The sequence below is a fragment of the Dromiciops gliroides genome, chromosome 6, assembly GCF_019393635.1.
Source record: "Dromiciops gliroides isolate mDroGli1 chromosome 6, mDroGli1.pri, whole genome shotgun sequence".
NCBI classification, from domain to species: domain Eukaryota; kingdom Metazoa; phylum Chordata; class Mammalia; order Microbiotheria; family Microbiotheriidae; genus Dromiciops; species Dromiciops gliroides.
Window position 1 is genome coordinate 3,564,358 of NC_057866.1, and position 15,199 is coordinate 3,579,556.

Genomic DNA, 15,199 nt, shown 5'->3' on the forward strand with positions numbered 1-15,199 from the left:
AAGTGACTTGCCCAGGGTCACACAGCTAGTAAGTGTTAAGTGTCTGAGGCCGGATTTGAACTCAGGTCCTCCTGACTCCAGGGTCGGTGCTCTATCCACTGTGTCACCTTGCTGCCCCTGCAGAGTGCTTTACAAAGATGATCTCATTGGATCCTTACAACAACCTTGGGAGATGCGTGCAATTATCCCCATTTTACAGATGAGGAAACTAAGGCAAACAAAGGTTCAGTGACTTGTCCAGGGTCATGCAGCTTGTAGGTGTCTGAGGCTGGATTTGAACTGGGGTCTATCCTGACTCCAGGTCCAGATTAGGTGGTGACCTGTGGCTGCACTATAGGAATTGGAAGGACTAGTTTACCAATGGATAGCTAGATTACAATCTGGTGACCAATATAAGGCACCCCCCCCAATATGGATTGTCCTGAAAGGCTTTGTTCAGTGTCGAGCTGTAGTAGCTTGAAACTGCACTTTCTGAAACTAAGCTTTTTGGGGCCCACTCGAGAATGAGTGATGAGGTAGCTGGCGAGCCCCTCGAAGCCCCTTGAAGAACAAGAAGGAGGGACAGGAGCCAAGGTGCTTGTGATCACTAGTAATCAGATCCCCTAGTGGCGTGTCTGGCGTGACATGCAGGTCACTTTGTGCTCACTGAATGCCTGGCACTGGGGAGAGAGACCAGGGCGAGGCAGGCCCCGCCCTCTGGGATCTTGCACTTTCCTGGGAGAGACGACATGCGCATCCCTACTTAGCATTGGCCTTTGCCCCAATTATATGCAAAAACCAATTTTAACATCCATTTTAGAAGTCTGAGTTCCAGATTCTCTCCCTTCCTCCCCCCCACCCCCTTTGAGAAGGTGAGCAATTCGAGATAGTTTAGTGTATAGTCATACCAAACATCTCCATAATAGTTATGTTGTGAAAGAAAACAGACCCCAAACCCCTCAGGCTAAGTCATGCCCAGCTGACCATCTTCCTGTGTCACTGTCCCTTTTTCTACAGTGCATTTCGCTTTGCATCAGCTCATGGAAGTCTCTTAGTAATGACCAAACCCAGGCGCGATTCCGAAGTGTGGTGGATGGGGGTGGGGCAGGGGTGAGGAAGGGGTTCAGGTCGGAGACAGAGCAGTTTGGAAATAAAATGGAGATGAGAAGAGATAGAGGTGAGAAGGGGTACATTTCTGGCATGGACAGCCAGGAAGAGGCCTGGGTCTTCCAATGCAGATGAAGACGGGAAATTTGTACGGGTGTCCAGCTTCCCCCTCCAAATCCCTGGAAAGGACTCTCAGATGAATCAGCGATCAAGACAGGGCAGAATTAGGTGCTTCCTCCCCATCCCGCACCACTCAGAAGGGTCGGCGAAATCTTGTGGAGGCTGATGATGGGTGGCAATAGGTAGGACGGCACAAGTTCCGGTAAAGGGATGGCCAGCCCAGAGTCACTAGGCACTCTTGGGAGGTGGGTGAAGTTTGTGTGGGAAATCACAAGTCAGCAAAAACTCTGGTACCTGAGGCCTTGCTCTTGATCCCAGCCTTGGTCTATTAGAACAGAAGAAGTAGGGGGCTGGCTCAGCCAACCATAAGTCATCGTTTTTAATTAATTTTTTTTGTGGGGCAATGAGGGTTAATCCCATAAATCATTGTTACAGGGCTACAGAAAGTCTAGAACCAGGGAACTCTTCAACACCCAACTGAGGCCCATTGGGGCTATGCTGTGTGATGGCACCGATTCCTGCTTGGAGATTGTGCAAGGAAAAGTGGACCGAGATGGGGACCCTAGGCATGACCTGAGTTAAAGGTGGGGGCAGTACCAGTTACCCCACCCAGAGGCAGCAGAGGCTGCAGAACCAGTCAGGGCCTAGCCAGCCTATAGAGGAGTGTCCAGCCCGGTCAAAAAATTCCAATCCAAGAACTGAGGCTGGAAAAAAAATCAATGAATGAATGGATGAAAACACCAAATGCAACAAAGGAGTTGTGTGTGTCAAGATTAATCCAAGAAGCAGACCCAGGAGAGACTTAATTCCACAAAAGGCAGAGACTCAGACTAAAAAATGGCTCGGGCCAGGGGGCAGCTAGGTGGCACAGTGGATAAAGCACCGGCCCTGGATTCAGGAGGACCTGAGTTCAAATTTGGCCTCAGACACTTGACACTTACTAGCTGTGTGACCCTGGGCAAGTCACTTAGCCCTCATTGCCCCACAAAAAAAAAAAAAATGGCTCGGCCACAAGGCCAAGAGTAGATGGAAGAAATGAAGGATGATGTAATAACTTAAGAATCAAAATCAGAACTAGGTGGGGAGGGGCAGAGGCAGGCAGGAGGCCGTGGACTTCCTGCAAAATAGAATGAAACGATCAGAGCCCAGGGACTCCAAGAAGTAACAGGAAATATTGGAACAGAGTCAAAAGGCTGAAAAAAAGAATAGCTGGTGATGTCAGGTAACTAGTATCCAAAGGAAACGACCTGAAGAATAGAGAATTTCAGATTCACAAAACAACCTAGACTCCATAAATTGAGAAGCCAGAAGGGGAAACTGCTTAGATCTATGGGGAGAGAAGGCAAATGGAAAAGAGCACCCACTCTCACCTCTTAGAAGAAACCCTCCATTGAAAACACCTGAGAACATCAGCTCCCATGGGAAAGACAAAAACCTGAAACGGCTGGAGGAGAGTTCAAGTCCTGAACCACAGCCATGGCTGTCATACACAAGACTGTGCTACCTCTACTTCACATTTAAGAAAATCTGGGAATACAAAATTCCAAAAGGAAGAAGATAAAAAAAAGCCAAGCACCAGGAAGACTTTACTCTTCCACCCTGAGCAGAATTCTTGGGGGTGGGGCGGGCTTCGAATAGACTAGAGCAGTAGCATCAAACTCAAAGAGAAACATAGGCTGCTATACCAGACATGAGAATCCCTGAAGGCTGGATAGTGATTGGATTTTAAAACATGGTATTATCTGTCTTATTTAGTTTTTATTCATTTTGTTAAATATTCCCAAATGACATTTTAATTTGGTTCAGGCTGTGACTGGGGAGTTGTTGCCAGATGCCTGCAGGCTGCATTGTCTGACTATCCATCAGGCATCTCTGACCAGAACTGAGGGAAAGTGTGAAGGGCAAACACAGGAACCTAGAAAACTGGGAAGATCAGGACATCTGAGCGCGTTAAGTAGGCTAAAGGGTTTACACTCCTTATAATGTGGACAGATGACACAAGTGTCTCCTCCGAATCTCATCGTTGGGGTCTGAGCGTGCTTCTGTTTCTTTGGCTTTAAGGGAGGAAACAGGAAGTGTTCCAGGGACATAGAGTTGGAAATGTCCAATAGGAGCTGGACATGTGAGGCTGGAGCTCAGGAGAGAAGCTGCAGCTGTGTAGATGGATCTAGGAGTCACGGGCAAAGAGATGACTATGGAGCTCCTGGAAGCGGAAGTATCCACAGAGAGAAGAGATGGAGCCTTGGGCTAGATCCTTAGCAGGGGGATGCTGAGTCAGCAAAGGAGACAGAGAAGGCACAATCAAAGAAGTAGGAGGAGAGCTAGAAAAATGAGCAATGCCACAAAAGCCAAGAGAAAAGGCTGGCCACCAACGCCAAAGACATTGAGAAGTCGAGGAGGGCAAGGCCTGAGGAGAGGCCGCCAGATGCGGCAGACGGGGTCACCGATCACTTTGGAGACAGTGAAGAGGCTGGAAGTCAGAGTGCGAGGGGTGGAGGAGTGAGGGAGCCAGGAGGAGGTAGAGGCGTGTGATGGGAGGCTTTCCCCAGAGCTTGGCTGAGAAGGTGAGGAGAGTGGGAGAGTGGGCTGGCAAGCTCTCCCCTGCTTTTCTGCCATCCCTCACCCCAATCCAGGCACCATGCGAGGAGGAGAACGTCACAGCCACACAACTTTCTTTAAAGTTTCCTGGAAATTTTAGACACTTTTCCTGATTCTTAAAAAGACATTGCGTGCAGGGGAGCCTAGGTGGCGCAGTGGATAGAGCACCGGCCCTGGATTTAGGAGTACCTGAGTTCAAATCCGGCCTCAGACACATAACACTTACTAGCTGTGTGACCCTGGGCAAGTCACTTAAGCCCAATTGCCTCACTAAAAAAAAAAAAAAAGACATTTCGTGCACTGAACTGCTCCCTGATGGCTCCCTTGTGGCTGCAATCTCAGGCTCAGATAAACAAGGAAACTCCAGATGTTTGCAGGCCTTTGTGCACTATGTTCTCCACAACTGCCCTTTGAGGAAGAGCATGCAAATGACACTCCCCCCATTGCATGTATAAGGAAACCGAGGCTCAGAATTGGCCATGGCCTCAGAACTAGCTTCAACCCTCTGGCATCTAATAGTGTCAGGCTTTTAATCTGGCCTTCAATGCCTCTGCCTCTATGTGCATGCCTCAGGAAGACACGGGTCTAACAGAACCACTCAAGTGAGTCGGGAATCGAGCACTCGATCAGCATATTTTTCCTTCTGGAAAATTGTCTCTCCTTGTCTACTTGTCCTTCAAGGTCCAGCTTGGTGGCACCTCTCCCAGGGAGCCTTCCTTGCTTTCTTTCTCTTCCTCAGTGTCCCCCCAGACCTCATGGGCTTTCTTCTCCTGACTTGGATTGCTATTGTCTGATCATGTTCACCTTTTGGGGTCACAGCTGGCTCACATGCATGGGGAAGAAGGATAAATATGAGCCAGAAAAGAAGGTAGGGCACTGGGCCCAGAGTCAGGAAGACCTGACCAGCTGTGTTACCCTGGGCAAGTCACCTCACCTCTGCCTACCTCAGTTCCCTCTCTCATGGGCTTGCTGTGAGGGTCAAATGAGGTCATCTGTGTAATGTGCTTAGCTAGCACAATGCCTGGCACGTGGTAGGTATTCTATAAGTGCTTATTCCCTTCCCTTCCACCATTCTGTAAGCTACTGAGGGCACTGGCTTCCTCTGCCCCATCTCTGTTTTTCCTCATGGCTTAGCTTTGACCATTTAGGAGAGCACGGGGCTTCGCACATGGGGGGTGGAGGGGGATTAGTCTAATCTGGCTTTTGTGCCTATATATGAGTGTGAGTGTGGGACCAAATGTGTAAGGAATGTGTGTGGCTGTGTGTACAGAGGGAAGAGGGAGGGAATGTGGTGGGGAGAGAAACAGAGACAGAGATAGAGAAAGACACAGAGACAGAGGGAGACAGAGGCAGAGAAAGAGAGAGAGACAGAGACAGAGACAAAGAGAGAGACAGACAGACAGACAGAGACAGAGTCAGAGAGAGAGAAGAGGGAGAGGGACAGAGAGAGACAGAGAGAAACAGAGACAGAGAGACAGAGAGACAGAGACAGAGAGGGACACAGAGACAGAGAGAGAGAGAGAGAGAGAGAGAGGAAGAGAAGAGGGAGAGGGACAGAGACAGAGACAGAGACAGAGACAGAGAGAGAAGAGGAAGAGGGATGGAGAGAGACAGAGAGACACACACAGAGACAGAGACAAAGAGAGAGAGAGAGAGAGAGAGAGAGAGAGAGAGAGAGAGAGAGAGAGAGAGGAGAGAGAGAGAGGAAGGGAGGAGGGAGAGGGACAGAGAGAGGAGAGGAAAGGGGAGAGACAGAGACAGAGAGAAAGAAAAGAAGAGAGAGGGAGAGATAGTGAGACAGAAGAGAGGAGAGAGACAGAAACTGACAGAGCCTGAGCCATCGCTCGGTCTTTGTTTTCTGGGTCAGTGTTCTGTCCTGGTCTGACCGTAGCAGAGTAACTTGTTAGAATGGACTTGGGATCAAGGGACACCTGGGTTCAAATCCTGCTTCTGACACTGGGCAGCTGTGTGGCCTTGGGCAAGTTACCTCTCCCCCCTGGCCCTTGGTGTTCTTATCATGACCCATGGGGCTTCTGTGAAGACCAAAGGTGACAATGACTGCAGGGCTGGGAAGCCCCGAGCACTCTGGATGTGTGAGTGGCTAATAACAGCAATAACTAATAATAATAATAATAATAATAGCTAATAATAGCAATAACGCTATCCTCACTTCTGGGTGGCAGTGTGGTGTGATGAGCAGAGCCCCCCTCGAAGCCAGAAAAGCCTCTTAGTGCCTCAGAAGGTGCAGACTTGCTATGGAGGAGGGAGTTTCCTCCCTGAGAATCCTCATACCAGGAGTAGTTGGGTCTGGTCCCAATCCCCAGTATCATGACCAATAACTCCCCAAGGGGGCTGTGCTGATGAGAAGTTCTCAGCACACAGCAGGTGCTTAATAAATGCTCTGGATGGAGCCAGCCCAGGCAGGCAGTGACTCACCTTGTGCCGGACCTGGCTCCGAGTGGTCAGCCTCAGGGGCGCTCGCCGGCCCATTGTCTGTAATCTGCCGTCCTGTTCAAACTGGGCGATGTCTGTTAAGGGGTCCCAAGGCCTGAGGCTGGAGGAGGGAAAGCAGGGCCCATGAGCCTGGGGTCACATGGAACAGGGGCTTCTTGAGGGCAGAGCGTGATGGTCACCTCCTTGGTGACCCATGGGGGCCACCCTCCTCTGGGGTCAGACACAGCAGGGTCACGCTCTGGGAGGGGGGACCTCCCTCAGGTGGTGGGTGGTCATTGAGGGCTCATCAGGAGTTAAGAGCCCCCTTGACTCTTTTGTGTGTGTGTGTGTGTTTGTGAGGCAATTGGGGTTAAGTGACTTGCCCAGGGTCACACAGCTAGTATGCATCAAGTGTCTGAGGCTGGATTTGAACTCAGGTCCTCCCGACTCCAGGGCCAGTGCACTATCTACTGTGCCACCTAGCTGCCCCCCCCCGACTTTTATCACTGGGCAGGTGCCCACCAAGGTCTGAGAGCAGGCCCCTCCCTACCTCTCTCTCCCCCCTCCCTCTTTCCTTCTGTCTGTCCCTCTCTCCCTCCCCCTCCCTCTTTCTCTCCCTCTCTTTCAGACCCAGTCTCCACCACTAGCCGGCAGACTCACTCCTCATATTTGTAGTGCCACTCCTGTGAGCTGGGATCCTGGAGGAAGAGCAGTGGCTTCCAGTCGAGAAAGGCCTCCTGCCTCTCCCTGGCCCGTCTTCTCTGCTCCTCCTCCAGCACAAACTTCTCCTGGGTTGCCTTCACCTGGTCACCTTTGTTGATCGCACTGGTCACGTGTTGCCAGAGTCTGTGGGACCAGGGCCAACTCAGTCTTGTGGCCCCAGCCCTGCCAAGCCCCTGCTGGGTGACTTGGGGCAAGTGTCCCTCGACTCCTAGAACTGGGGTGGGGGGACCCACAGGGAAGCCTCCCACGAGCCAGGGAAAGAATCCTCCGTGTCCCGGGTGTGCTTACCCACTCCGCTTGAGCTTTCACTGACTGAAAGGGTGCTCTCAGCCTTGAAGGGCAGCCCAGTGCACCACTGGACAGCTCAGATGCTCACCAGGTTTCTACAGTAAGTGTAACTTGGCCCCTGGTAACTGTCTCCCACTGGTCCTCCTTCTGCCCTCCCAGGACAAGCACAATGTCTCCCCCCATGCCCCTCAGACCCCTGCCTCCAACACTGTTCTCCTCTGCCCTCCCCTGCTGAAAGCCCCTCGTCCCATGAGGCTGGTTTCTTCGTTTCTCATCCCAGACGTGACTCTCATGGGAGTGAGAGGTGAGGGAGGGTGTCTGGGAGAGGCGTCCCCACATGCTGGGAGGGCAGGGTTCTCGGGGTGGTGGCATGGCACAGCACGGGGAGCTGAGCATGCCCTGGCCAGATGGGCAGCTGTGCCCCTGACAGCCGGTAGAACCTTGGCCAAGCCCCTTTCCCGCCTCCATCCTGGCCACAGTCACTGGGAACTTGCGAGCCTGAGGCCCTGCCCTGAGCCAGGAGGTCAGGGTACTCATCTTGGCCAAGTTCTAGCCTCAGTGCTTCTGGCCTCAGCCTCCCCACTTGTGAAATGGGCCACAGCCACTTCATCCTATCCCGGGGGGGACCCACCTTTCTGATTCTAGCTCAGTTTGCTCCTCAAATAGCACAATGTGGCGCTTCAGTCTCTGCCTCCGGATGTCTGCCGTTGGGCTCCAGAAGACATCGGTGCTGCCATTCTTTGGGTCACTGATGTACACCTCCCTGTCCTGCCCGGGAAGCCCAAGGAGTGTGGTGAGAAAGGTGCCAGCCTGGCACTGAAGGTCCTCCTGAGACCAGTCTGCCCCCCCGCACCCCGGCTGCCTGGGCCCCCTCCCATGCCCCTGGCTTCCCAAGCACCCACCAATGCTTGTCAAGCCCTGAACTCTGGGCAGGAAAAGCAGGTGTCTCTCCTAGGGAATCACGGGCCAGACGAAGGATCCAGTGATTCAAGTGCCCTTGTCAATGGCATTTCCCCTCTTGGTCAGTATTTGCCTTCTGCTCCAGCTAGGCTGGGAGTCCACTGCATACACCCGCCTCATTCCCACCTCAATACCTTTGCTTATGCTGTTCCCCTGCCTCCAATGCCTTCCTCCCTCCTTCCTGTCTAATCCACTTCTACCCATCTCTCAAGGCCTAGCTAAGTCTCCCTTCACTAGGAAGCCTTCCCTGATTCCAGCCTAAACTAACCTCTCCCTTCTTCAGGAAGCAGAGTGTAGCTCAAGGGGTGTGTGTGTGTGTGTGTGTGTGTGTGTGTTGGTGGCCTGCCCACCAACAGGGCCTGGCCTGGTTCTGGATGCCCAGTACAGTACCACAAACACCCATTGAGTGCCTTGTGTGAAATAAGCCTGGGCACACACGCCAGGGCCTCTGATGTAGAAGGGGGCTTCCTTACCCAGTGTCCGTCAAGGCTTGCTAGAACATCTTCTCCTGACTTAATCTTCCCAGAGATCTGGTTGAGGCCGGAGCTGCCCCCGAAGAAAGGCTGCAAGGAACAGATGCGCCTGGTCAGAGCCTGCTTGGGGAGCGGGGCTCGGGGCCCCCATGGCCAAGGCCTTCGGGGTGGAAGGAAGGGCACCTCTCCTGCCGAGGCTGTCATCCAGGGGACTCTCAGGGAGACCGAGGGCTCCTCACAGCCCCGTCACTCATGTGCTGTGTGACTTTGGGTAAAGGCTTTCCCTCTCTGGGCCTTAATATTCTCCACCATCAAATGGGGATGATCAGAGCCGGCAGCCTCTTCTCCCAAGGCTGTTTATGGGACCGAAGGGGAAATGGCTCTGGGAGGCGGCAGGACAGAGGAGGAGGGCTGGGGCACCTCCTCGGCCACATGGGAAGAACCTCCCAGGGTAGGGGGAGGTCCCAGTAGGCAAAGACTCTGAAAGCCTGAGAGTTCTGCAGCGAGACACACATGTGCTGGCAGGGATCACGCCAGATGTAGGATTGCTTTGAACAAGGAACTCTGTGTGGAGAAACTCCCTTCACCAAAGGGAGGCCAGCTCCTGCTTTTTAGCTCCCAGCCTTAGAGACAGAATGTGCGCAGAGCATGTGCAGAATGACTGCTTCACACAGGGTCTCCCCACAAGGATACATGGAGGGGGGCAGGAATGGGGGAGGGAGGGATTGGAGGTTTAAGGGAATTTAGCGGTCAGTGGGGCCAACAGCGCTCATCTTAGACCAAGGCCTTCCTCAGGGTCCAGAGCTCTGCCTCCTGTACCCTCCCCCCTCGCCACCATTACCACCCACTGCTCTTTGACCAGCCCGACCCTAACATACTCTGGACAGTTTCCAAGTCATGGGTTAGGGCTCTGCTTCTCGTTCTCGAATACCCCTCCCTCCTCTGTTCCAAGGCCCCTCCCAGCTCTGACACTGTCAGACATTCTAAGAGAGGTCAGTTTAAGAGAACATTTATTCGGCGTCTCTTCAGCGGGGTTGTGGGGATACAAAAACCAAACTGGCTGACTCTGTCCTGGGACAGCCCCTAGGCATGACGCTCAGTGGTCTCTCCAGTCTCTGGGCTGGAGGGGCCTTCTCACCCCCTCATTTTTCTTTTTTTTTTTTTTTAAGTGAGGCAATTGGGGTTAAGTGACTTGCCCAGGGTCACACAACTAGTAAGTGCCTAGTGTCTGAGGCCGGATTTGAACTCAGGTCCTCCTGACTCCAGGGCCGGTGCTCTATCCACTGCGCCATCTAGCTGCCCCACCCCCTCATTTTTACAGGAGAAGGGACTGGCCCAGAGTCTCAGAGAGGGGGAGTTAGGACGATGAGCTCCAGTCCAGGGGCTGTCTTTTCCCTGGAGGGGGCCGTGTTGTGGGGACTCCCAGCATCCTCGGGCAGGTGGAGACCACATAGTGAGGAGTGTCCTTACCTTGAGCTTGAACTCCAGTTCTGCTTGGTAATTGTTCTTCTCACATTCCACAGTCACTTTCCCCCCCAGCTCCATGGTCATGGTGCCGTACAAGATTCCTGAGGAGGGAGCACATGGCGAGCTGGGTCACAGGGAAGGGGGGGCGGCCTTCACCGAGTCTCCCTCCTGCCCCGTCTCCCATGGGCTCAGTCGCTCCTGACCCTCTCGAGAGGAGGCAGATGGGCTTCTCCTCCCCCACACCCCAGACGCCCAGGAGCCGCTGCTTGTGTTTGTAGGCAGAGGGCGGCTCTTCTGCTTGATTCTCACTCGCTGCCACATCGTTTTATGTCCCCAATTAAGTGCTTTTGCCATCGGATCAGAGACTCTGGCCTGGTCTGTAAACAGAGAGTGCTCCTTATACAGGACATGAGCTTAGGGTCATGACATGATCGATTGCCTCAGGCACCCCGAAGCTGGGAAGGCGGCAGAGGTCCTTGGAGACTCTAGGAACATTGACATACACTCCGTGGGGGCTCATCTGCAATAACGATGATCGGATAGATTGGAAGCTCTGTGAGGGCAGGGCATTCAACTTTGCCTTGGTATCTATCCCCAGTGTCTGGTGCACAGCAGGACCTTAATAAATGCTTGTGGATTGATTAAGACTCAGCTCAAACAAGCTGAAACTAAGTGTTGGGATATCCCAGGATTCCATCAAGCGTGTGCCCTGGGCGACCCCTCCTGGGAGCCTTGGCAGAGCCCAAAGGGGAACTTGTCTGTTAGTAGCCTCCCACTGAAGACTTTTTGCTTTTCTCCTGGCCAGCCCATGCTGGCATCTGGCCAAGTTTTCTGTAAACTCTCCTCCCAGGCCAAGGACCTGGATTCAAATTGCACATCCAGGTGCCCCCATCTCTTTTGGCTCCCTGCTGACTTTGTGCATTTCCTGCACTGGAGAGAACTGAGTGAAATGGAAAAGACCAACTGAGACAAAAGACCAGAAAGGAGCACTCCTGGGGGCCACCCACTCCTCATTAACTGTCTCTAATAGCGGCCACATTCATTCTTTTTTTTTTTTTTTGTGGGGCAATAGGGTTAAGTGACTTGCCCAGGGTCACACAGCTAGTAGGTGTCAAGTGTCTGAGGCCATATTTGAACTCAGGTCCTCTTGAATCCAGGGCTGGTGCTTTATCCATTTCGCCACCTCACTGCCCCGGCTATTTTCATTCTTAAGGGCCTGAGAGCGGATGGCCCCATCTTGGGGCTTTTTAGGGCACTGCATTTAGAGATGGGGATGAAGGCAAAGAAAAGGCATCTGTCTCTGATCTCAGAGGGGCAGGCTTCAGACAGCTGTCATCATCCATCACCATGTGCTCAGGGCGTCTACTAGCCAAATCCTGGGTTACTGAGAGTTCTGCTCAAGGCCCCTTGTTGGGCCAGTCTCTGAGCCTTTACTTATGCTGGGACTTCCGCCATGAATGCCCTCCCACTCTTTTCTCTTATCCAAATCCTGCCCAGGGAAGGTCCAGCAGAAATCAGCCTCCTCTGACTGGAGGCTTTCTGGTGATTCCAGATAAGGAGAATTTTTCTTTTCTTTGAGCACAGAATCAGGATGACAGGATTCCTGGGCTCAGAAGGCACCTCAGAGGTCACTAAGGTCAACCTTAGTCTGAATCCCCACTATTGCATGTCTCACGGTGGGGGGGGGGGGAGGTCCTCCTCCATATTGTGCTTGGAGACTATTGGTGATGGGAGCCTCACTACTCCACCATCCTCTGAGGCTCAGGTCCTCCACTCAGGCCCCTCTTTCTCCTGTCTCCCCCACAGCTTCAAGCACAGGGATGAGCATGGCTGCTCAGTGAATGCTTGTTGGCCTGAGCGCCAACTCCCCTTCCCCTCCTCTGGGACCCATCCTGGGAAGAGGTGAACTTTCTTACCTTTGCAGTGTGCGTAGGGCATTGTAATAATGTAATCTTCCCCTCTACTTAGAAACGTCAGTGTGGCTTTTCCATCAAGTAAGGCCGAGAGGGAATTTCCTGTAGTCACAAGGAGAGAGAAATGGGCAGGCCCAGCCAGGGGCTGGGATGTGCAGACTGCTGGGCAGACAGGTGTGTCCCCCTCCCCCACCCCTCCCCTCCCCTTCATTAAATCCCTCTGAGTCAGCTCTGTTTTTTCCCTGAGGCAATGAGGGTTAAGTGACTTGCCCAGGGTCACACAGCTAGTAAGTGTCAAGTGTCTGAGGCCAGATTTGAACTCAGGTCCTCCTGAATCCAGGGCCAGCGCTCTATGCACTGTGCCACCTAGCTGCCCCGAGTCAGCTCTTTTTCTAAGGGTGAGGGTGCTGAGGAGATGGCCTGCATGACAGTGGGCACTTTGGGCTGAGAACATAACATGGAAGGAGAAATCTTTACCCCTGCCCCAAAGGCACAAGATAATGCCCCCACTTCTCAGAGCCTCCCTGCAGCAAGATGTGTGGCAAGCCCTCCCTCACTCCCTCCCCAGGGGGAGCCATCTGACTGAGCCTGGGTCTACACTGGCTGCCAAAACTCTGCTAGATTCCCTTGGGCTTTCGAAGCTCTCTATTTCACAGGCCTCGGTTCTCACCACTGTACTCACTGGCCAGTCAAGAACACAGCTGTAGATGGGGGGAGCTAAGGCTGGATGAGATGGTTGCTGAGGTTGCTCCCAGCCGTGAGGTTCCTTGCACTTCTGGATTTGTGTTCCTCACTCTCTGTGTGTGAGTGTATGTATGCAGATGTATGTGCATGCAAACATCTCGGGGCATGGAGGAGGCCTCCCTGACCAGGCCAGTCCATAGGAACCTTTTCCTTCTCAGGACCCACAGTATTTACACCACACGGATTTCCCTGGAGTCTTGTAGATCTAATCATAAGGGTTTTAAATGGAAAAGGAAGCAGGAGACACAAACTACCTTCAAATGCCCACTGAGCTCGATACCATTCAGAGTAGCTACAAGTAGTTGGGGGAACTTCACGGGTGACAATGCTGGAAGGAAGGAGCTGGTAACGACCCAGATGGCTCCACAAAGGATGGGGGAGCCCAACCCAAGGAGGGCAGTGGGGCTTTCTAGGTAGCACTGAGGGCAGGGACACGGCTCATCATGTGGTTACAGAACCAGCTGAAGGAATGGGGATCAGTAACCTGGCAAAAAGAAGACTCAGCCAAGACATGGGAGCTCATCTCGATATTTGGGGGAGAGGGATTGGCTTTCTTCTGTTTGGTCCCAGAGGTCAGGTGGAAGTTACAGAGAGGTAGATCTTGATGTACTATTCCCTAGAGGAACAGGGGTCGGGGTAGGGTCTCTCGGGGGGCAGGGGTCTCCCTGCCTCAGGGTCATTGAGCAAATGCTGGAACACAGCAGGGGGTCCTAGTCCAGCAAGGATCGGGCACCATGGGAGTCGCTACCTTGATACCTGTCATCTGTTTGTCCACAGAAAAGTCCCTTCCCTTCTCCTGACCTCGGGGCCCTGTGACATGAGAGTTGGATGAGGGCCAAAGGTCATTTCAGGTCTATGCACCTTGTCTTAGTTTGTGGCTTCAGTTGAAAGTCAGCACAAGGAATGGAAGTCGTCTTTGCTGATTGTCAAAGGATTTTCAGAATAAACTGTAAAATTCGGAGATATGGACCATTTGGGCAAGTATCATAAAGTGTCTGAAGGAAAATGGGAAAGGGGAGAAAGAACACTACCAGTCAGCATCTGCAGAGCCGGGAGCCGGAGGTCCTGGGATCAGAGGCTTATTGGACCGGGGCTGCCTAGATGAGGTCTCTTTGTCAGAGGACTGAGACACGAGCTGTTAGTACCACGGCCCCATAAGGGTGACCTCAAGATGCTTCTGAACTAATTTCCTGTTTCATGTCATGGAACTTGGGGTGTTATTTGATTCTGAGCCTTTTTTTGGTCCTGTCCCCTTCACATGGGGTTTGGGGCCAGAGGACTTGGGCTCAGGGCTGGGCTCTGTCCCCTCTGGCCTCGTGGGTACGGGTCATTCCCTGCCCACACCTGAGCTTTGGCTTTTCCGTTTGTGCAGGGGACACCAGATGATCTGCGAGAGTCTTTGACTGTGGTCACTGAAGGCTCCATGGGGGCTGGGCTAGATCGAACATGCTACCTCTCCCCTCAGTACCCAGAGCTGGAAAGAACGAATGCAAGAGGAGAGAGAGGACTGTGGTGGGCAGGGGTAGAGAGAAGGGGGCCTGGCACTGGCCTCAGAATTCCTCACTGACACCCTGGGCCCCAGAGCCTGAGCAATGCTCTGCAGCGACCTCGCTGCTCCAATACAAGCATCTATTCAGTGCCCGTTGCTCTGGGCTAGGAGGGGAGATGGATGAGAGGCCGAAGCTGTCCTGCACTCCCAGACGAGGCCCATGGCTCGATCTGTCTCATGTGACTGTGCCAGCTTATTCTAAGGGAGGGATGAGATTCTGCTCTGGAGAGGGGAAAGGCAGGTTCAGGGGAGTGAGAGACGGGAGACGGGAAAAGCATTTTCAAAGTTCTTGAGAGGAAAGGCGGAGCTACAGCCAGGGACGGAGAGTCCCGTATTGACCACAGGCTCCCTGCCCGGGACAAGGTGGCTGCTCAGAAGCTGGCGCAGTGGGCGCTCTGCCCATTCTCTGTCAGGGCCTGAGACTTCAGTGGTCAGTAAATTAAACCAAAGTCCTGTCCCCAGTGAGCTTGCGGTCCTGCACGCAGATAAGTGAACACGAAAAGGTTTTCTCAGAGTCTGGACCCAGGATTTCCAGGGAGAGAACGCCCTTCTGGGCATAGACCCAGCTTCTCTTCTATGGGACGCTCCTTGAGGGCAGGGCTTGGCTATCACCTCTTTTGTCTCCCTAGGACTTAGTACAGTGACTGGTACACAGTAGGTGCTTAATCAATGTTGACTGATTAAAGCCCCCCTTACCATAGAATTTGGACTTGGCTAGGATGCTCCCGGTGATGCAGAAGCCATCTTTCCTATTGCTTACATGGAAAGCAGACACAGGGGGATGATGGGAGACCTGGAAGGTAGAACAGTAATGGGTGAAAGTCCTTCTGGGCCTGGAGGCCTGT

At 53.0% G+C, this 15,199-nt stretch overlaps 1 protein-coding gene across 2 annotated transcripts in view; it reads right to left on the reverse strand.

Annotated features, from left to right (window-relative positions):
• OSBPL5 (oxysterol binding protein like 5) overlaps positions 1-15,199 on the reverse strand; it is a 152,899-nt gene that overhangs the window by 9,278 nt on the left and 128,422 nt on the right. For both annotated transcript variants that reach the window (XM_043971066.1, XM_043971067.1), the window contains exons 13-19: positions 15,051-15,147; positions 12,065-12,163; positions 10,152-10,249; positions 8,682-8,771; positions 7,880-8,016; positions 6,898-7,083; positions 6,241-6,358 (exon numbers count right to left, since the gene is read on the reverse strand). In XM_043971066.1, the coding sequence (XP_043827001.1) occupies positions 6,241-6,358; positions 6,898-7,083; positions 7,880-8,016; positions 8,682-8,771; positions 10,152-10,249; positions 12,065-12,163; positions 15,051-15,147 (825 nt within the window). The remainder of the gene's footprint in view (positions 1-6,240; positions 6,359-6,897; positions 7,084-7,879; positions 8,017-8,681; positions 8,772-10,151; positions 10,250-12,064; positions 12,164-15,050; positions 15,148-15,199) is intronic.